Raw genomic sequence first — 21,722 nt, forward strand, 5'->3', positions numbered from 1 at the left:
ATGACAACAAAGGAGCTCGATTAAAAGGCCATTTATGCTAGCGTCGTGGGCTGACAGGCACATATGAGAAGTGCTGTAAGGTCACACTGCTTTCTGGGCAGTAAGAGGAGGCTTTATGTTAAAGTGGAACAGTTCTGGTTTGGCGGTCGAGTTTCTGAACAGACCTTGGCATTCAGTGACGAACTAGAGTGCTTATGTTGCAGATCAAAAGCACACATGATATGTAAATCTACCCCGGGATACAATGGCCTAGTGTTGTTTTAAATCATTGTTTTATGAATTTACGCTGGATTTAGTATAAATAACTCATTTTTTTTCTTTTAATAAAAACCAGTTTTGACATAACTCTCCAATCATGTGACGCTTAGCAGTACACTCTCAACTTTCCCAACGTGAGACACGTGCCATATTGGTCCGACTTAGCTCTTGGTTACACTTTAACAATGAAATAAATCCAAAAAAAAATAAAAAAAAAGAGCAACAGCAACCAGAAAGGTGCATTTTTAACGGGATGGATAGGGACATGTCTACCATACCTTCCACGTCATGTCTTGAATTATTCACGCATTCTCTCAAAGGAATACAGATGGCGAGAGATGGAGGAGCATCGACAGGCAGAGCGACTCCAGCGCCAGTTGCAGCAGGAGCAAGCCTACCTCCTGTCGCTGCAGCACGATCACAGGAGGCAGCAGCAGCAGCAACAGCAGCAGCAGCAGCAACAACAGCAGCAGCAGCAGCAACAGCAGCAGCAAGAAAGAAATAAGCAAAGCTATCATACCCCTGAGCCAAAACCCCACTATGAGCCTGCTGAAAGAGCGCGTGAGGTAAGTCCTGCACGTGGCCAGGAATATGCTACCTGCTCCTCGGTCCCTTCCTCTTGGCATCATGGTGACTACGGTTCTGCTGCTGTATGGTTGGAGACCAGGGTGTCACTCTTAAAGAGCAGGATATCCCTAATTTTTGGCCACTGGTTTCCAAACCCGGGTACTTCTGAATACTTCTGCTATCGTTGTAGGTCAGGGTTTTTAGGTGTAAAGAGTGAAAAGGAGTTGTGAAGTGCTGCAGACTAAGGGGAACTAACAGTGGAAGTATCAGGTCAATCCCATCTGCACTTTATCAGATGTTTTCACAGAAAATACTGGTACAGTTGTCAATCTGTGCTGCTGGCAGGTACTGAGGCCTGGAAATTGAGAGAGCACAAGCCTGTGTGGGATGCTTACACACACCACCTGTAGGTGCTTTATGCCATGCTCTTGGAAATTTGCTTCTCATGAGCACAGACATGAATTTCATGAATTTAATTTCTGAAGTGTTAAGTATTCTCTGCTGAGATGACATCCCTGCCTTTGTGAAACTCTGTGGTGCTGCCTTCTTGGACTTCGGGCACTCAGAAGTCAATATGAAATCATCAGAGTGCTGTTTGTCTCAGTGAGTGGTCCCCTGACTTCATTGCTCCACGGTTAACATCGCTAAGCAAGTAATTGCCTCTGATGCATACTTGGCTCTTTTTCAGCGGTCTTGTTCTTGTGCTTCCCTTGAGCATCACACTGCCCACAAACCACTAGACTGGGCAATACTGGTCAAAACTCTTAACGGCATTCATCACCAGCGTGTGGGAACTAGGTAAATACATTCTGGAACAAGAACAAAAAAAAATCCTCGGGGCTATTGAACCTGATAAAATAGCTTTCAGTCCACCTTTGTCCAGTAGTGCTTCACTGCCTTTGAAGTGTTGCTGTTTGGACTTGATGAGCACAAACTCATTTTCTCGTGGATGCTATTGTCCCGGTTCTTCATAAACCACGTTGTGCTATCTCATCTGTTCCTCTTGGCTGAAGTAGCTGGTATGTGTCTCTCTTCTGGAAGAAGTTCAGACTTGTACAGCATGTTGTGGTGCAAGTGTGGAACAGTCCTCCCCTCCTGTCCTGGTGCTCATTCCTGGCCCGCCTTGGTGAAAGCACAGTGTCAGTCTAGAACTCCCTTCCAGCCTGAGGGTGGGCTTTGGAGGGGTGCAGAACCGTCTCTGTTATCCACCTCTCATTTTCCTTTCAGAGTTGAAAAGGAGATAAACTCCTAAAGATTCAAAGACCTTAGAAAGTTAGAAAGAGTAAAGTGAGGGCAAAGAAAAAATTGAGTCAGTAGTCAGAAATATAGCTGTAATATCTCTGTGCCTGGCAGTTGGAGCAACACCAGTTAATATCAAAAAGCAGACATCAACTCTGATGTACTTTTGGACATAAAATAGTGAATTAGAGTGAGTAATCTGTGCCTTCTACTTTCACAAAAACTCTGTCCAGAGAAAGTCTCCATCCACTGATGCTGACCATCACGATGCTAAGCCAACATGGGCCATCTCTCCTGTTCTGGCAAATCGTGATGTTGTTGTGGTGTTTTTTGTTTTTCCTTTTTTTACCCATTCCAGCTGCAATGAGGATATAAAGAAAATGACTTCTAAGATTGGCTCTGGGAAACAGAAGGAAGCTTAGAGCAAGAAATGAAACTTAATACTGTTTTCTGGTCCAGACAGTCAGATGACTGGAACAGGGACTGTTTCTGTCAAGGGAATAACTGACTATCTCTTTCTCACATCTTGCTTGTTTTTGAGGAGATGTGGCTGTCACAGTTTATGTGCTTTGTGGAGGAAACCTCCTATCATTTACAGCTAGAGACATGAAAGCTTGTTCCTTCAGACAAAAAGACTTGGGGCTTTTCCTTATTCTATTCATAAGAAGGAGACCGAGAGGAGTCTGGCCTATTTTTGTACTTTAAAGGATGGCTCTGTGAGGCTGACATGGTGGTGAAAATGATTGTATGCTGAAGATGCTTGACTCCATTCTTGTCATTTTCCCCAAGACACGGTGTATTTTGTGTAGACCTGGCAGAAGCTTGTCTGGTTGCTCCCGCAGGCAATCTGATACTGTCCTCAAAGTCTGGAAAGCAGAGGCAGGTTAGGTTTGTAAAGCAGCCTCACTAAGGAGTCCTGGAGACTTGCCTCTGTCTTCCAGCATGGATATATAAATAGTCTCATCATGCCATTGCTGCTAGGGAGCAGTTAGGGAATCACCCCAATACTGGTTTCATCCTCCAGGCACATGGGTTAAAGCAGATCTCATGAGCAGCATCTCAACAAACGAATCTCAGCCCCAGCTACCGGTTTGATCTTTCTCTGACACTTTGATAAAGTGCTGGGAGTTTAGCATTCCTCAGCAGCAACTCTTCTGGCAGAAAGGTGCATGCTGCCGTGATTCCAGCAATTGATTGTTTTAGGAAACGGGAGGGTCTGTCCTTTCTGCCTGTAGCCTCCCTCCATCTCTTTCCCTTCGTACCACTTGCTTTGTTCTGGATGCCGTGGGCTTGAAAGAGGTGACGTTTCTGCATGGGGACCTTGCTTGATGTTTGTTTGAGGACTTGCACTTTCTGATTTAGTCTTCCTCTGGAAAAGCTCTGTAGGTTAGTGTACAGTCACTTCTACATGTCTCTGAGAACCAGAAATAAGTTGCGGGGGTTGTTCTCTGCAGTCTGAGGTCAGAGTGCAGCACTTAGATGTCATTTTGGGACTATCTGATAAGAGAGGGGATGAGCAGTCCTACAGTTCTGTATCTAAAGCTGAACTGCCTCCAGTATTACTGGATAGAGAAGCATACCCTCTTTCTTCTTGCACTGCCAAAGAGACAAGCACAGGAAAGCAGATAATCAAATAATATAACTTCTCTTTAGTTTAGTAAGGTGGGTAACTGCAGTAAGGAAAATGTACTTTTATATTGTAAAGTTGTTGCTGTTTTCACTTATTCTTTTTGTTATCTATGTCTACTGATGGGTAGTAACTAGTCTAGGCAGAAGGAAGTATCCTGGTGGTCTCTCATTATATCACTTCACGTTTTACTGCCCACTGTAACCTCTTTCCTAGTATGGATTCCCATATGCCGTACTTGCCATGTTGGGACAGTTCATTCTGTTTTACATTGCTGGTGAAAGCTGCAGGGAAAAATATCCTGCCAAGCCTCAAACATATTTGGTCTCCATGGTAAAGAAAGGGAGGTGGTCACCTTCATATTTCTACTGTAATTGGTTTCCTGATTCTAGACTTAACCTGCATTTATTTTGTCCTAGGTGGAGGAGAGATTTAGAAAAACGAATCAGGGCTCCCCTGAAGCACAGTCAAAGCAGATGGGCAAAGTGTTGGAGCCACCAGTGCCTTCAAGATCAGAGTCCTTTTCCAATGGAAACTCAGAACCTGCTCAGCCTGCCCTGCAGAGGCCAATGGAGCCCCAAGTAAGTGCCCAGGAAAATATCGGTGAGCCTGAAGGAAGTGCAGAAGTCCCAACACGTTTCCTTCAGATTTGCAGATCTTGGCACATAGGAAGTCTTATGTAAAGAGTAGCACTGTTACACAAAACAGCTTATTCAGTAGATTATCTCTGTATGGTTTTGTTTATTGTACTGATAAACTGATGGATTTGTGTGTTTGTTTTCCCTTTTTTTTTTTTTTAATGACTACTGTTGCATTATCTTATTATCTGTGCAACAGTGGAATGGTTGGCTGAGTACTGGTCATAGTTTCAGTATATTTCTACAATTCAGAATCTGATCTGTGCAAAATATTTACCGCCAAAGAGGATGTTCAGGAAAGCGGTGAGCTGGCTTAGTCTTCTAAGATAATGGGGGAAAAAAGCTAACCGAAAAAATGTTTTTTAATAGAATGATCACTGCTTCAAAGAGATGCATGAAACATGACTAAGAAAAGCAAGTTTGTTGTCAGTAGGCTTATGCTTGCTAAACAGAGTTCTGTACCACCCCTGGAAAATGAAAAAGAGGCTGAAACCACTGAGCAACATGGTTGCTGTCATTCTGTTGTTTGCTAATGGAAGCTTGCAAAGCTCGGTAATCGTACCTCATGGGAATTATAGCACACATTTAAAAAATAACTTAAAGTTTAAAAATTACAAATACACCATATGCTCGAAGCTATTGAGATATGCTAAATTAAACAGTCTAGTTCTATATTGAGTTCCTCTGTTTCCATGCAGAATTTTCTTCTCCTACGTAAGACTGTTGATGACAGTACAAAGTAAACCCATCCGTGGTTGTGATTAGGCATTGAAACTCTTTTGGGCAGCAGAAGAATTTCTGCAGACAAGAGAGTGGGAGAAATCAGGACAGAACTTCATCTCTTACTCATTAATTCCTGGCTTTTATTCAAACCTCTATGATTATTTCAAAATATTGGACTTGCATCTTCATGCTCTCTGTGCCAGTTACTTTTAAAGTCTGATCTTCCACTCATATTAAGAATAATCAGGCACTTCAACAGCTGTGTGTATGAAAATTGAGGAAATAATAATCACAGAAAAACAAATACAACCAGCCTACTGAAACCAGGGTTGAAAGTGAAATCTTGATTAATTACTAGGTGCAAAAGCAGTATGTTCCTCAGTTGTGACACTTCCTCCTCCTTAGCTTCAGAAATCAAATTAGAAACATGGGTTTATGCACAAAGAAGGAGTAGCTGAAGGGTCAGTATGTATTTCAAAGGAAATCCCAATGGATTTTTAGCTCTGGAGTCACTGTTGTGCCTTCTTAGTGTATCTGTAATTGAATATGTGTGTGTGTATGTGTGTGTTGAGTTTGTGAATAAATATGTATATATGTACAGTATATGGTACATATATGGTATATGTATAATATGCATTGTCCATATGTATACTATATACAATATACAATATATATTATGGTTTTTTATATATATATTGCAATGACTATAAAGGAATAAAGGCTTTTGTGTTACAACTGTTCTCCAAAAGTTTGGAACTGTATCTAGTTTCCAAATTTCTTCGATAACGTAAATGTCTGTTGGTTTGCACACTTTAGAGCATTCTTTAATTTCGCACATTTTTTTTCAATTGGAAATCTGCGTCAAATTCCCCAACCCATCAGTGCTGCCATGAGACCTGGCCAAAGCCCACGGAAGACTGGGGGACAGATGATGACTCCTGTCTTGGGTGGCCTTTGGCCCCAGGCTCATGGTGCAGATATTAGGTCCCCTTTTCTTCTGGGCACTAGTGTACGTGTATGTGGAGAGCGTATCTCACACAAATGTGCTGTATTTTCAGTCTGTTACGTTCTTTGGGCGCTTGCCTTGCTTTTAAATGCATTGATTCCACCCCACGCTTACCTAATGCCATAACCAATTTGTCTCTGCCCGCCCCACCTGCCTTTATTCTGTGTTGATTGGACAGCCAGTTATACTGAGCGCATTGAATGTTTTATGTTTTGTTTTCTTGTAAGGTACAGTGGTCCCATCTGGCATCTCTCAAGAACAATGTTTCCCCTGTCTCGCGATCCCATTCCTTCAGTGACCCTTCTCCCAAATTTGCTCATCACCATCTTCGTTCCCAGGACCCATATCCACCTTCACGCAGTGAAGTGCTAAATCAGAGTTCTGACTCTAAGTCGGAGGTACCCGACCCCACCCAAAAGGCTTGGGCTAGATCAGACAGTGACGAGGTGCCTCCAAGGGTAAGGAGTAGAAAGACAGATGTGTGCTATTTCTTTATGATGATGATGATTTTTTTTAAAGCATGTCATAATCTGGGCACTGGGAAGACCGTGCCCTCGTGCCAGTGTTAGTATTTCCGAAGTCAGATCACAACGCAGGCATTAAGTCAACGGGTTAATGAGAATCAACCTTCAGTACAATATTGAAGCTTTGTATAAAATTGGCAATTATTTATAGAATGCAGCTATTGCAGAGAGACAATTTATTATGCAAAGTTAACAAATCATTACCATATTCCAGAAAGAATTTAAAATATCCCTGAGGTTATTGCTCAGAGTTAATTTTCTTCTTCATGTGTTAGCAACCCAAACTATGAATCATACAAGTACTAAAAATTGAGACGGAACTGAACAAAAAGGAAACATTCAATATTTCCTCCTCCTCTCCTCCCAACCCCCTTCCATCCACTGGGATTTGCTTCTTCCGAGTATATTCTTGCTCCCCCACCAGTCTCTGCCTTCTGCTGATCCATTCCTGGGCATTTGTTTGGTTCCCCTGAGCTTATTCTCCTAATTCTCATGCTGTTTCAGCAAACTGCTTTGCGCCTCCCCTGCTTCAGTCAAAATGCTGTATTCTTTGCAAATGTCTAAGTAGTTGGAGGGTAGTGAGGTGTGTATGTGTTTGTGTGGTAGCTGTTAAACACTACTTAATGTTAAGACTAAACTTGGAGTTCTCTTCAAAATCTGAACAGCATCCCAACTAAGGCTTTGGGGTTTGTGGGTATTTCTTTATAGCTTTTGGTTTTTGATGTTAACTCGGACATAGAATGAGCAGTGTTAAAATCTTAAGAATATATTCTGTAGCAGGCGAGGTTTAATCTTCCTCTTCTTTCTCTCTTCTTCATGGGTTTAACACAACCTTTTTTCTCCCAAGGTACCTGTGAGAACAACGTCCCGATCACCAGTCCTGTCTCGTCGTGATTCTCCACTGCAGGGCAGTGGGCAGCAAAATAACCAAGCAGGTCAAAGAAACTCCACGAGGTTTGTAAGCCTACATGTCCTTGCCTTTCCTGTGTTGGAAGGAAAAGGCTGATGGGAAGACGGGCGTTTTTCAGAGAGCTTTTGGCATTGTCTGTTGGATGTGGAAGGAAGAAGGATTTGGATCCCCTTTTCGTAGTGATGAATCTTAATTTCCCCTGGTGGATCATGTGTGCCAACAAACACTGGCTAAATTTCCTCTTGCCTCTCCTTCTTTGAGTTGCTTGTCCTACAACTTTTGCAATAATTTCAAAATATCCCTAATATTACTGAAAAAACGTGGCCATTTGTGAACATCGTGCCTTTGGTGCAACAGGTCATCTTGGGTTATTGTGGGGATTACTGGCAGCAGAAGTGTTTGTAAGACCTAAAGTGAAGAGGTCGCAGAAACTTTCCAGCCTCTCAGCCAGAACCAGACTTTGAGAGGCAGAAGAATCCCTGAGCTGTGATGCAGAACATCTGAGGTCAGGAAGGGGGAAAAAGGAGGTGTTTCCTAAGCTCAGCAAAGCCACGTGGACAGGCCACCCCAGATTTTGGCATCACGGGTGAGGGCATTCTGAGAGCGACAGGCTATGTTGGCTTTTTGGCTTGTGTCTGGGTAGGCAGGGCACTTCAGTGCCAGTTGTAAACCTGTTGCATCCAGCTGGAGAGAACTGTCCACTTTGGGTTAGATACATAAGAATGGCAGGTAGCCAATTCCTAATAAAATGAATAGCTTAAACCCACCTAAACTTTTTATTTGACCACCCTAAATAAGGTAATGAGTGTTTCAAAGGGAGCCACTGCTTGGGCTGTGATGTGTCATTGATGCTCTCAGCTCAGTGTTTAGTTTTCTTTCAGACTGATTATTAGCAAAACGCTAAGAATGAAATTTGAGTTTAGAAACAGGAATCTGAAACTGAAGTGTGTAACAAAGGCTTTCCTCCCTCCCCTGATACAGCAATATAGAGCCTCGTCTGCTGTGGGAAAGAGTGGAGAAGCTCGTACCAAGGCCGGGCAGTGGCAGCTCCTCGGGGTCAAGCAACTCTGGCTCACAGCCTGGCTCGCACCCCGGCTCTCAGAGTGGGTCTGGAGAGCGGTTCCGGATGAGATGTAAGTCCCTCCCCACCCACCATAACACCAGGTTTTAAATTTACTGACTGTGCAACACTCAGTAATGGAGGATGGTAACCTCAGTGGGATAGACCTTGGTGCTTGCAGTATTGAGGGCTGGTTAGCTTCCAGTACCCTTCTTTGCTATGCATGCCTGTTTGGGAAACATGGATCATGCAGAAGTCATCAAGGAAATGTGTTTCCTTCTCCTCTGATTCATGCTGAGTCACTGCTACACCTTTTGATGCTCGTTGTCTGTCACCTTGGTTTTTGAAGGGGTGCAGTCTGCTAAGGATGGGTCTGAGATGGGGCACGCTGAATGCCAATACAGGCTTTTCAGTTTGTGGCTTCAGTCAAATTAAGCAGTTTCAATCACCTGCAGACCCAATCCCTTCTGCAAATGAGACAGTATTTGCAACCACATTGATTTACAGTTGTGGGACAGTTTGGTTTGGCTTCAGTCAGAGGTCAGCTGCACCTGTAGAGATCACAGCTTAGCAATATTTTTTTGCCTAGTCTTTCGGGGAAAATGTAATAATGAACCAGTGAAACTGGTGTCTTGCTCTCAAGCACTGCTTTGGTAGCCTTCTCACCTCTGTTCCTCACTCCAGAATGGAATAAGAAAATGTATTTTACTTTCCTGATGAATCCCTGTTTTGTTTTGTTTTCCTTTTGGGGTCTTGGCACATGCAGCATCATCCAAATCAGAGGGTTCGCCATCACAGCGTCATGAAAGTGCACCTAAAAAGCCTGAAGAGAAAAAGGAAGTCTTCAGACCTATCAAGCCTGCTGTAAGTTGCATCTGCTTTCCCCTGTTCCCCCACATGTTCAGGTAGGCCCACAAAATGCAGTGTGAGCTTTCATTCGTGGTGTTATCGGGAGTGAACTTCAGCTTGAGCTGCAGTTTGTACCTGTGGGTCCAGCAGCACATTCTGGGTGATGCAGTTGCTTTTACACATCACAATATCTTAAAGAATAAGGTTTGCTCTGCCTTGGGAATTGATTTCTATTCTCTCATCTGCTTTCTTCCTAACCTTTCCCTTTCTCTTTCTTTCAATCCTGTGCTTCCTTGCTGTGGCTGGACCAATGATAATGCATTTGACCTGAATGTATCAATGCTGTGCTGAATGGTGCAGGGAGAAGTGGTAAGACTTTAAAATGTTATTTTCTGATGTTTTCCTAAGCTGGTTGTTGTTGCAGTTGATGACAGTTCTTTGTATGCAGGGGATCACCGTAGGATTTTGCAGTACTTCCAACTTTCCTTATAACTTTTTTCTCTTGCTATCATGATAATGCACTAGCAGCCAAATCCCTCAGAGCTGCTATTTTAAAGAAACATGGAAGTTGGTCCTCCCTTCACTTCCAGTAGTATAATGTGTGAAGTACTTGCTCTAAACTGTATTCAGCTAAATAAATCATTGCTATACAATTGAGAGCAGCTTGCAGTGACTGCAAACATGTTTTACCCACGCTCCAAGCTGCAGACAGAAGAGCAGCTTATGTCTGTACTGTTTGACAGTTGTGTGTGGCTGAGCCAGGCCTAATGAATCTGCCCTCTCAGGTGAACTCCTTAGAGCATGTCCGTGAAACTGGAAATGGATCAAAAGGCTTCAAGGTGATCATCTGTCTGCAACTGTCCAAATATGCTGCGCCTCGGGCAGCTCAATAACTCCTAGACTCTTTCTGCTATCTTGCTGCCCAGAGTTTCTTGTGGTGGATGTTATTTACCTACAAAGTTAAGAAAAATGAACTGCAACAGTCAACCACCCTGTCAAAGTGGGTCTGGGTGCTTATTTATGTCTTTCGTACCTTTATGGTGTAGTGGGATAAACTGAAGTCCTAATCAGAACAGTTTGGACTCAGATTATATGCATTTTTTTATAATATTGCATGGCCTTCTTAGGTTGACCCTGTAGGTGCTCCAGTTTATCAGAAAGCTTTGGTAACTGTCAAGAATGAATAAATCAAAGGAAACAGTGCTGCTGGGGCTAAGGAAACACAGCAGTGGACAAGCGAGCAACCTTGGCCACTAATCCAGTGGGGCTGTCTTGCAAACTCTTCTTCTCTGACTGCAACTTCAGTTTTTTCCTCCCTCTCCCATCAGGATTTAACTGCATTGGCAAAGGAATTGCGAGCAGTAGAGGATGTGCGGCCTCCACATAAGGTGACGGATTATTCGTCCTCAAGTGAGGAGTCAGGGACAACGGATGAGGAAGATGATGATATGGAACAAGAAGGAGCAGATGAATCTACTTCTGGACCAGACGATGTCCGAGCAGTGTTAGTTCTGTGGTTTGCTTCTTTTGGTACTTCTAGGGAGCTGAAAGAAACTGACATTGGGCATTTTGGCTTGTATATTAGTTCACAGAATCACAGAATTGTCTAGGTTGGAAGAGACCTCAAGATCATCGAGTCCAACCTCTGACCTAACCCTAACAAGTCCTCCACTAAACCATAAAGTTCACACCAATCTGCGAGCAAGGCATAGCAGCCTTGTACACTCACATTTTCAAGCAGTGAAGGTAGTCTTTTCAAACTCAATCTGAGCATTTAGGAGCCCGTTTAGCAGATATGTCTCTTTAAGTCATTTGTGCAAATGGGAAATGGGTTTCTCAGCGAATCCTTTCCCTCTTCTCCTTTTGATTTGTAATAAAAGAAGAATCAGTGTTTAACAAATTCCTTACTTTTTTTTTTTTTTTTTTTTTTTTAAATGACAGAGAAGCTTATGCAGGCAGGTTATGTAAATATTCCACTCTGGTCACAATCTTAAAATAATTTTGATTTTGCCTTGCTGTGGAGCAGTGAAAGTTATGACATAAATGCTCTTATCTCATCCTGATTATTTCTTGTCTGGCAAATAGGTCAACACTGAACTTGAGCAATGGTGAAACAGAGTCAGTGAAAACCATGATCGTCCACGACGATGTAGAGAGCGAACCTGCCTTGACTCCTTCTAAGGAGGGCACCTTAATTGTCCGACAGGTATTGCTTTTCCTTCCCTGCGCAGTGTTGCACCTTTTCTGTGCTCATTAACCCACTCGCTCATTCACCCATGCTGTTTCTACATTATATTCGTTGTTTGTATTATCAAGACACAGCTGTAGTGAATTTCAGATGAGCAAGATGTTTGATGCATGCAAAGAGGAGAGTAGCCCTTCACCCCTTGCTACTGTTTTGCATGCTTTCTAGTGACACCCATGGCAGCACCATGCAGAATACCTCAAAGTCTGTGGGAGAGAATGGTAGAAAAGCTACAGGTGTGTGAAGCAGGTACCTGGAGCGAGGAAGTTGAGTGTAGTTTTACTGTAGAACAAAGTGTGGCTCTCAGGAGTGGGGCTGGGGAGGAGCCTGGGGGGAAGAGTTTAGGGTTTTTAAAAAAAATTCTTCCAAACCTGTAGTTGAGGACGTACAGACCACCCAGATCATTCTCTCTGTCTCACACACACACACACACACACACACACACACACAAATTCATGTCACGGTTAGCGTGGGGGAATGGAGAAGCAAAACAGGTGGCAAGGCAGAGAATGTGGACAGAGCTAGAGTGCTGTGTTGTTGCCTTTAATTCTGAAAATACCGCATTCTTCTGCCTGTGAAAGATAATGATGCCCTGCTTTTAAATGAGCTCATGTTAATGAGCATGCTAGCTTATAGGAGTTTCCTCGGTAATCGCATTTTCTGAATTTCACAACTGAATGCCAATTTCTTAATTGAGCCCTCTGGTTTGAAAATGAAGATTTCATGCTTATTGTTTTAAATAGTTAGCTGAAGGCATTCACCAGACAGTCAATGCTCATATCTCTGTAGGATTTAAGTTAGTTTTAAACAAAACAATAGGGCAGAAATCCTCCCCCACCTCCAAAAGTGCGCTTGTCTGCGTTGTGGTGGAAGACTTACCGGCACAGTTGCTCTTCTGTTCATTACTGGAACTGGCTGTGCAAGTCCACCACGTGAACTAAGCTTTTGCCTGCCAGAAAGGGTGGAAATTTGCAGAATTCTAGTAGCTCTGCCCACTTTCCCTTTCAATCCAGGCATCAAGGCATGGATGATCAGCTTACTTAAAAACTAAATGTAAAAAAGGTAGGAAGAGAGCGAGGGAGAGAAGGAGAGAAGTTGTTAGGGATATAGGCCTTTAAGCAGCACTTGAGCAAGACAAGTGTGCCTGTTTTTTCTACAGAGTACAGTTGACAAAAAGCGTGCCAGCCATCATGAGAGCAATGGCTTTGCCGGTCGCATTCACCTCTTGCCAGATCTCTTACAGCAAAGCCATTCCTCCTCCACTTCCTCCACCTCCTCCTCCCCATCCTCCAGCCAGCCGACACCCACCATGTCCCCACAGACACCCCAGGACAAGCTAACTACTAATGAGGTATGTCTTACACCACAGCTGGCTGCTTTCGTAGGGTTATAGCAGCATTGCCTAGTAGCTAGTTTGCAAAGGAACTCCAGCCAATCTCCCCTGCTTTTTTTTTTCCTGTCACCTTTGTTCCCACCCCAAAATAACACATTTCAGTTCTGTGTAAAAAGCCCTTAACTCTAGAGCAGTCCCACGCCAAACTTGCCAGTTTACTATTTTTGCTTCCTCTTTAGTGAGTCATTAATTGCATGGCATTTGTTTTAAACTAAACTTGACTGCTGTATTTTCTAGCCAGTGCTCGTTATTTTGTTAATTCTGTTTTATTCTGGGAGCAGGCTAATTGCAAGCAGTGTGCCTCTTAAAAATTAGTGGTTAATTTTGGCTTTGTCAGTAGAGGCTGGGCTAGTAACTGTGCACGTATAAGGAGCTGCTTGTGGAAACTCACCCTTTGGGAGAGGAAGCTGCCACGGAGGGATTTTGCTCTTTCAAAACTTGCCACGTGGGCTTGGGTGAACGTATCAGGTGTTGCCCGGGAGGGTTTTAAAATCCTTGGGTATTACTGTTCTGGAATAACGAGTGGGGAGAAATGTTTGTGCTCTGAAACACAGCTGTGTAAATATCACTGCACTCCACCAGCACTGCTCGTGTCTGTTGGAGAAGCAAAGCTTTGCCACTGGGGAAGCTCCCTCCTGCTGTCCTGGACCAGTCCCAGGGCACTGCCAGGAACGGTGCCTGCCCTTAGTCACTGAGCTGGGCAAACCCTGTCCTTCACACACGTGTAGCCCCTTGCATCAGAGGAGATGCACATGTGTGAATGAAGGGCATCATCCCTGCCTTGCTACCTCTAGCAGTGAGCTGGGAACCCAGCATGCTTGCTCCACTCCCAGCGGGTGGCCAGCCTGGCATTCAGGGACCTGTCTGTACCCAAAACGAGTGGTACAGGGGGAGGGAAGCTTTGTGGAAAGAAGCGGCTGCTTCTCGGGCTAGAGTCATCCTGCCGTGTAGGTACGCAAGCGCTGGGTTGAGAAGAATAGATTGCGGTGAGCTGGGTGGGCTCTTGGCAATGCACGTTTTTACCACGGGATGAAAAATGCCTCGGACAGGAGGGTGGGTGGGAGGGTTTCCTCCTGGAAATTCAGTTAGCATAATATTTCATTTTCAGCTATGCTTCATTTGCCTTTGATCTTTGTAAAAGCACGCTTCCGTGGGTTAGAGAGATCAGTTGATTGATCCACAGATAGGCTTGCTCCTTACTTTGATCTAAGCAATAAATAAGCAGGGCTCAGTTAACTCAGCCTGGTAAGTGGAGGCAGCGGCAGCGGCTGGTGGTGAAGGAGCCTCTTGGTATTTAGCTGTGCAGGGGAGTGATGTGCTCACAAGGACCCATCGCTGTTTTTTTGTGCAGAGTAGAGCCTTAGAAAGATCAAAGGTTGAAGATCAGTTGACGACGATGAAGTCCCTAACTACATTTGCATAAAGCTGAGCAAAAACCCAGTACTGCTTGGTATAACTCACCCACGTGCACACCCTGTGTATATATAATACATTTTTTTTTGTTTTTACTTGTCCCATTCTGCTTCAGCGTGCGATGTTGTCACTATAATACTAAACTGGCAAGGGTTTTTAAGTCGTTCCATTTCCACTTTTAACAGTTCATTGTTTCACTCGTCTTCTTCCTTTCTTTATGTTTTTTTCATGTTTAGACCACATAACTCGGCAAGCACCAGTGATTTTATCCACTACATATTCATAGCTTCATATCACCGTTTGCTACACCTTCCACACTAATGAGCCCCTTTGTTCGATACAGGTTTAATATTTTGCTTTGTCAAAAAAAAGGTGGAAGAACCTGCTGCAGCTTTCTGGCAAGAGGCTCAGGTTAAACAAAATAGGGAGAACGAACAGTAGTGGACAGTGAAAACATAAACCATTACAGAAGTGAATGCTTGATCGCAGATGGTTCTGATTTTGTTGCACAAGCCAAGAGATCAAATTTCCTAACTTACTCCATAACTAGCTCATTTTAGAACATGCTTCATCAGTACAAGAGTTGAATGTAGTGGACAGCTTGCAGATGAGGTGGTAGGCATACATTTAAGCAGATTTTGAAAAAAAAGAGACTTTCCCTCGCTTTGTGCCTGATCATAGTGGCCACTCAAAAATCTTCGCTGGCAGCTGAGGTGACAGGGATGGAGGTGTAGCTAATTGCAATTCACTGTAACATGTGCAGAGTGCATATGTTCAGGTGTGGTGCCTGCAGAGCATTATGTATCTGTAAATCAAGCTTGGGGAGGCTATGCAGCATAATTCTGTAGTGACTTCAAAATGTTGGTTGTTGTTATCCTTGCTTTTTATTGTCATTAATATTAATAAAGTTGAAATTTACATTGCAGACTCAGTCCGCTAGTAACACACTCCAGAAACACAAATCTTCCTCCTCCTTTACACCTTTTATAGACCCCAGATTACTACAGATTTCTCCATCTAGTGGGACAACTGTGACTTCTGTGGGTAAGTAAAGTAGCTGAAGACGACAATTGAAAAAGGGTTCAGTGACTTCAGTGGCTCTTTAAAGTACTACGAATGTTACCATCATGCTTTTTATTTGATTTGCAATGGATTGCATAGTTTTTCTTTTTCCATTTACATTTCTTACAAAAAAAAAAAAAAAAGAAAAAAAGTCTTGCTCAATATTCTCAGTTACTGATTTGGGTTGTTTGGTGTAAGGAATATGTGGCCAAAGCTTCTCACGTGAGGGATATTACATGCACATTACTTTTCTTTCTTCAGTAGGATTTTCTAGTGAAGCAATGAGATCAGAGGCAATAAGGCAAGACCCAACGCGGAAAGGATCAGTTGTCAATGTGAATCCTACAAATACGCGACCACAGAGCGATACCCCAGAGATTCGCAAATACAAGAAGAGATTCAATTCTGAGATACTGTGCGCTGCCTTATGGGGTAAGAAAAACCCGTTACTCACTTGCCTCCTGCAGTGTTGAGATGCAGACTTGCCAGTAGGACCTACAGTCTTTGAGAAAATCTCTCTGAAGACAGCTGTTCCTCTGAATTTATTCAGTGTTTGTTCACTTCATTGCAAAAGCTGATTATTTTTATTATGTTTTTACAATATGTTGCTTCTGCTTCAATGTAAGTTCTCACTACAGTATATATTCTTTAAATGAAAGAGTTCAGACTTCATTGAGCTTGCTGGCATGACCTTTTCAGTTCTCTCTAACCCCCACTAATACATTTCCTGCAGCTTTTGGATGCTTGTGGTGGTATTTGTGTTGTGTATCTAATGCACATAGGGCATTCCATTTGAAAAATAGCTATCTTCTTGATGCTAACGTGTTATCACAGCACTTGATGAAGAAGCATTTCGTAAGATGACTTTCCAACTCAGTCATCAGTTTATGTAGGAAGGAAGAAGGAAAATAGAAGGGTAGGAGGAACACTTTCCAGTGTGAGAGTTGCCTTCCTTTCTTTAAGGGTGGTTAGTGCACAGAGAAGCTGGGTATGGGATGTCAGCTGACCCTATATTTCTGGCCTACTTGTCACAAGGGCTAACTTATACCAGTGTCAGACAATCGGTCAGGATCCCTGCAACACCAGGCTGAAAGTTTTTCTCTGCTCTGTAATTTCTCTGGCCAGGATCCATGGGGCCACTTCAATTTTTTCATTATCTAGATGTTAAGAGGTGGTGCTTGTGTCAATTATGTCAATGCTTATATAGTATTCCTAAAGTAGACACATTTTAAGGGCATTTAACTTCAAAGACTATGAAGAAGAGATTTGTCCAGTCCCCTGAGCCACGTGGTGTGTGTACAGGTAGGACAGGGCACTTCTCTTGTTCACATTTTCACAGCTCTTTGCGAGGCTTTAGTTATCTTTTGAGCTTATTCCCTACATTTCTTGTTACTTGGAACAGCACTGCTGACCTAACCTTCTTGCCTGCAAAGCCACATCAGTTAGATAGCTCTTCTGACACCTTATCATCTTCCAATCTGCATTTTTCTTTTTTTTCCAAAGTTTACTGGTAAGAATTTTTACCCCGTGCTATTTCTGCATGTATTCATATGAATAATTCCCTGGTAAAATGAGGAGACCTGTGCAGGTGTAAACTTTCAGAGTCTGAGAGGGTGAAGGCAGAGAGAAGTTGTATGGGCTCGGTAAAGATGACTCACAGCTCCTCTGATCTGCCTTGTTTTGCCAATAGCAATTTGTGTTAATGGCTTTCTATTTCTTTGATCTATGTATCTGACTGTTTCGATGATTTAAAATGTAGGTGTAAAATCCTAGAGGTGTTTTATAGCTCTAACAAAGCGCTTCCTTGTTAAACATTTAGGGCTAAGCTGATGGTGGTATCAGCTTGGTGCACGTGCTTATTTCTTGAGAAGGTCTAGCTTCCTTTTCCCTTAAGCAAATGAGGGCATTTTATAATGATGATTCTTAGCAGCAAAGAGGGGGACTTTGTCCTTTGTTTTCCTTTGGCTTTACCAGTGGTAATGCCCTAGTATCTGGTAAGTTGCTGGTTGTATGAGGCCTGTGATGCTATTTTTTCTAGTATTGAGCGGAGGAGGTTGATGTTAACAACGTGGATGCCATATCACAATTTTTTTACACTCAGCCTTTACAGAGAGCCTATGCTTTTTTCAGGAAGCATTCCCATTTGTTTGAAAAATTAGAACGACTTAATTGTAGGGTGGAGGTAGAAGAGCTTGGCTGGCTGTGAATAAAGACAATGTCTGCATTTGAAAATCCAGGCACAGCTTGCCACCAGCGCTGGTACCTCATTAGTTTCATCCTGAAATGCGCATAGCTGAGGGAAGGGGTTAGGGACGGGGCGCGGAGGCCAGCTCAGAGCAGGAACAAGTGCCAGGCAGCAGAGGAGGAGGGAGAGGTTGGAGGCAGAAGCACTTGAGCCCTGATGCATGAAGAGAGGAAGAGACTGTGAGGGAGCAGTGTGCATGTGGCTTTGTTTGAACTGTAAACCACACCGAAAAAAAAAAAGCAAAAATATGTATCAAAGCTGAATCACTTGCAGCTTTAATTGCGCTGTCCTGGAGCTGCAGGAAAGAGACTGGGTGCTCCCTCGGTCAGTTTGGTGCTGCTGCACCCTGTGCCTCGCTCTCCTTTCCTCCTCTTCCCAGTTTGAAGTGAGCGTGCCCTCCCTTCTGCAAACCTCCCCCATGCATGGTAGCGAGGATGGTGTTTAGGTAGCGTGCCTCGTGCCTTGGAGGCGGGCAGCCTTGGTGAGCAGTGCTGTCTCTGAATGCCATGAGAAGGCTTGTCACTGCTCTAGGTACTGAGATGCAGCCTCCTGCGTCCTGGGACACATCCTGCATTAGAAAGAGTTCAATATATAATCAGCCAGTACCTGACCTTCAGCACCAATCTAGCTATATCTAGGGATTCATTGTCTGCCGTGGGATTAAGGCACTGAGCAAAGTAATTATGATTATCTCGCATGAGTTTCTCTTTGTTGTGTCATTAGTTTATCACGCTGAAGGATAACAAGTTTTACATTGGGATTGAGACATAGGAATCTAATGGAAATCAAACTGCTTGTTTCCCCGTACTGTATTTTACCCGTCTCTGCGCAGTTTGTGGGGTCTGGGACTGAAGCACTGTAATAATTATGGTTATGAAATTTAAGAGTGATAATCTATTAATAGACTTTTTAAACCTTTAAATGTATTTTATATATATGCTAAAAGAATGCAATTGATTTTAAATACTAAGGCTCTCTGTACTCATAAACAGGTTTCCAGTGGATGTGTGGACTTTTTCGTATATAGAACTGATCTATGTACTTTTTTTAGTTCGTATTTGCTTGACCTTTAGGAGAGATCCATGGAAACACAGGAGTAACACAATTCCTCTAGTTTTAAGATTCAGATGGAAAAAGCTGTTGGGAAGCTGAGGACCAGCCCTGTGCCTGTCTTTTTACAGGAGGGCTGCACCACCACAATCTGGCCCTCCCAATGGGGACCAAACCCCTCCCAGTGCTTTATTGCAATGCTCTTGTCTAAAACCTCCAGTTGCAGACCCCCTAATCAAGAGCTAACACATCCTTCAGAATACGTAATCTTGGGAACCATGTCATGCCTCATCCCCCATCTCCAGCGTTACTGTACCTTTTTGTTTGGAAATTGGTGCTCCAGAAAGTGCTTCATGGTCTACCAGTCTCTTACTCTCTTGTGCACTGCAATTTTGGTGTCAGCAGTCACTGGGTAACGTAAAGAGCCTTCTAGAAGTGGTTAGGCTTGCTTGAAACAAGACGGTTGCCGTGTAAAGCATCGTTTCGTCAGAGTATGTGGAAAATCTGCCTGCTAACTTGGATCTCTGTTTGTGTTTCATCTAGGAGTGAACTTGTTAGTGGGCACTGAAAGTGGTCTGATGCTGCTAGACAGAAGTGGTCAGGGGAAGGTTTATCCGCTCATCAATCGAAGAAGATTCCAGCAAATGGATGTACTTGAAGGGCTGAACGTCTTGGTGACAATTTCTGGTAAAGTTAACTATTCAACATGATTTTTCCTCCATCTGGTATGGCACAGCAAAAAGCTTTTCTTGGCAGCCTGTGTGTTGAGGGGGAAGTCCTGACTTGACTGAAGTCAGTGGGTTTTCCATCATTTCACCTCTCTTGAGTCTACAGTTTCTGCGAGTGAATCATTTTCCCCACAACACCCTGTGCATGCTTGTCCCTGTCCTTCCTCCTTCTAAAATGTTGTACAGGTTTGGAGGAAACTTCTCGTGTTCAGTGTTTGGGAGCTCTGTATGAGTGTTTTGTGCAGTTTGTACAAATGACATTCTTTCCCTCTGCTGCAGTTATTTCAGCCTGGCAGCTTTCTAACCAAGACATGATTTGCTACTGGGGTTTAAAGACGTCTTCTGTGTCTGAATATGTAGAATGGGAAATGCTCTTGCAATGTAGAGAAATAGGAATAACATGCAGAGAGTGTGTGTGGATGGCAGGGGGACTGCAGTGTGTGTGTGACACGGGAATTAACGAGGTGAGGAGGCAGCTTGGGGCAGCTTCTGGCCTTGCCTCTCACTGAATGCAACAGCAGACGACTCAGCAATGGGAGAAGAAGGGCGGTGGTGATTGTTGTGTTTGTTTTGTGTGCGCTGATGGAAAATGTGTTTTATAAAGCTTGAGGTTCCAGACTCGTTGGCTCCAGAGAGTTATTGCACAAGGTTATTCTGCTGTTAAGCAACTTGATGTGGTGCACTGTTAAGCTTTCTTCACAGGTGGCGTGGAGCCATTTACATTTCCTTTTGGGTTGGTTTGTTTGGGAAGTCAGCCTTTGCTCTGTTGCGCATGTGAGAGAGGGAATGTTAAATGAGGTTTCGCACAGTGGCCCCTGTGTTGTTCATTAAAGCCATTCAAAATTTCGTTGAGGCTCCAGAAGCCATCTGACTCTGCTGGAGGAGCTTTCTGGTTCTCCCTACTCTCTTACGGAGGGACACACACCTAGACAAGTGAATGCATTGGCTGCATTATGCTGATACAGGTGCAGAGAGCCGTGTGCTGGTGTCATCGTGGAGCTTTGTTTCTGTTTCGAGCAGCTGCACCTGTCTTGGCTTGTTGCGTGCTCAGTTCTCAGCTGCAGTTACGCCGTGAAATGTGTAAAAAGAAAGGATGAATCGAGGAACATTTAAAAAGAAAAACAACAACCTGTTGTGTGTCCTTTTGATGTGTGACACTGATAAAAATATAAGCTACTGGAAAGCATCGTTTGATAGAGCTTACTCTATAGTCTGCCTTATAAACAAAAATACTGTATAACCCAACCTGTGTAAGATCTGCTGGTTTGAAGCATATCCTATACAGACGAGTGTCTGTGAATAAATCTTGTGTGTGATTGTTCTAGGTTTATTTATGTTTGCTTCAGTCACAATCCAAGTACCCTGACACATCCGTCGTCTTTGTTTCCTTCAAAACTATTACTTCCCCTGTCAAGACACACTACATTAACCCTTAAGAAATCAGCCGATCTTTGGATCTATTTTACGCCTCTGTCTCTGTCCCCCTGTCCTGCTTTTTCTGGGAGAGCACAGAGGAACAAGGCAGGAAAGAGGCATTTCTGCCCAACCACGGCTCTCGCAGCTGTGTGTTCCCTTGTTCTCTTGGCTTTTTGGGGAAGTGATGTGCTCGTGGTGGTGATACTTGAAAGATGTTACCACACTGCGAGAAGAAGTTGCAGTACGTTAGGATGCTGAGGGAATTGTCACCTAAAATTTGCTTTGAATACACACTCTGCTGAGTTTGAAAACCTGAACTCAATTTTTCCCACTATATGTATGTCTGAAATTCGAAATCTTGACCACAAAGCTTTTGATACTGAGCCACTGCAGCTGGTACAAGAAAATTTGAGCAGAGTAGCTAGGCAGTTCTTTAGTTCATACTGTTGGGAGGCAAAACCATCGTTTTGGGTGCTCAGGGTAGCAGTATACAGTGCTGAGAGTTACGAAGGTGCTGGAAGAGAGATTAACGACGTGCATAGAGAACATGCTCCATCTGTGGCTCCCCGAGGGTTTTTAAGCACAACCGGCTGATCGCGGCACTCGGCAAGGTAGGAGAGGTAGACGGAGTAGAAGAACGGGTTGGAATCTGCCCGCTTGGTAATTAAAAACCACACAACAATACAAACAAAAACGCCGTATGGGAAAAGAGACTTTGCAGTTGAAACGCTGTCTGTGGGAGAAGCAGAGCTGGGCGTTCTCACAGAAG

The 21,722-nt window shown here is 43.5% G+C and overlaps 1 protein-coding gene across 9 annotated transcripts in view; it reads left to right on the forward strand.

The window, feature by feature from the left end:
* MAP4K4 (mitogen-activated protein kinase kinase kinase kinase 4) overlaps positions 1 to 21,722 on the forward strand; it is a 133,980-nt gene that overhangs the window by 102,530 nt on the left and 9,728 nt on the right. For 2 of the 9 annotated variants that reach the window (XM_032199667.1, XM_032199693.1), the window contains 13 exons: positions 579 to 824; positions 4,111 to 4,272; positions 6,286 to 6,516; positions 7,430 to 7,536; positions 8,474 to 8,625; positions 9,319 to 9,416; positions 9,762 to 9,770; positions 10,730 to 10,905; positions 11,487 to 11,607; positions 12,806 to 12,997; positions 15,379 to 15,496; positions 15,776 to 15,946; positions 19,353 to 19,496. In XM_032199667.1, coding sequence (XP_032055558.1) covers positions 579 to 824; positions 4,111 to 4,272; positions 6,286 to 6,516; positions 7,430 to 7,536; positions 8,474 to 8,625; positions 9,319 to 9,416; positions 9,762 to 9,770; positions 10,730 to 10,905; positions 11,487 to 11,607; positions 12,806 to 12,997; positions 15,379 to 15,496; positions 15,776 to 15,946; positions 19,353 to 19,496 — 1,927 coding nt within the window. The remainder of the gene's footprint in view (positions 1 to 578; positions 825 to 4,110; positions 4,273 to 6,285; positions 6,517 to 7,429; positions 7,537 to 8,473; positions 8,626 to 9,318; positions 9,417 to 9,761; positions 9,771 to 10,729; positions 10,906 to 11,486; positions 11,608 to 12,805; positions 12,998 to 15,378; positions 15,497 to 15,775; positions 15,947 to 19,352; positions 19,497 to 21,722) is intronic. The other 7 variants (XM_032199676.1, XM_032199702.1, XM_032199684.1 and 4 more) reach the window with 7 other exon arrangements.

Source organism: Aythya fuligula, chromosome 1 (genome assembly GCF_009819795.1).
Source record: "Aythya fuligula isolate bAytFul2 chromosome 1, bAytFul2.pri, whole genome shotgun sequence".
NCBI lineage: Eukaryota > Metazoa > Chordata > Aves > Anseriformes > Anatidae > Aythya > Aythya fuligula.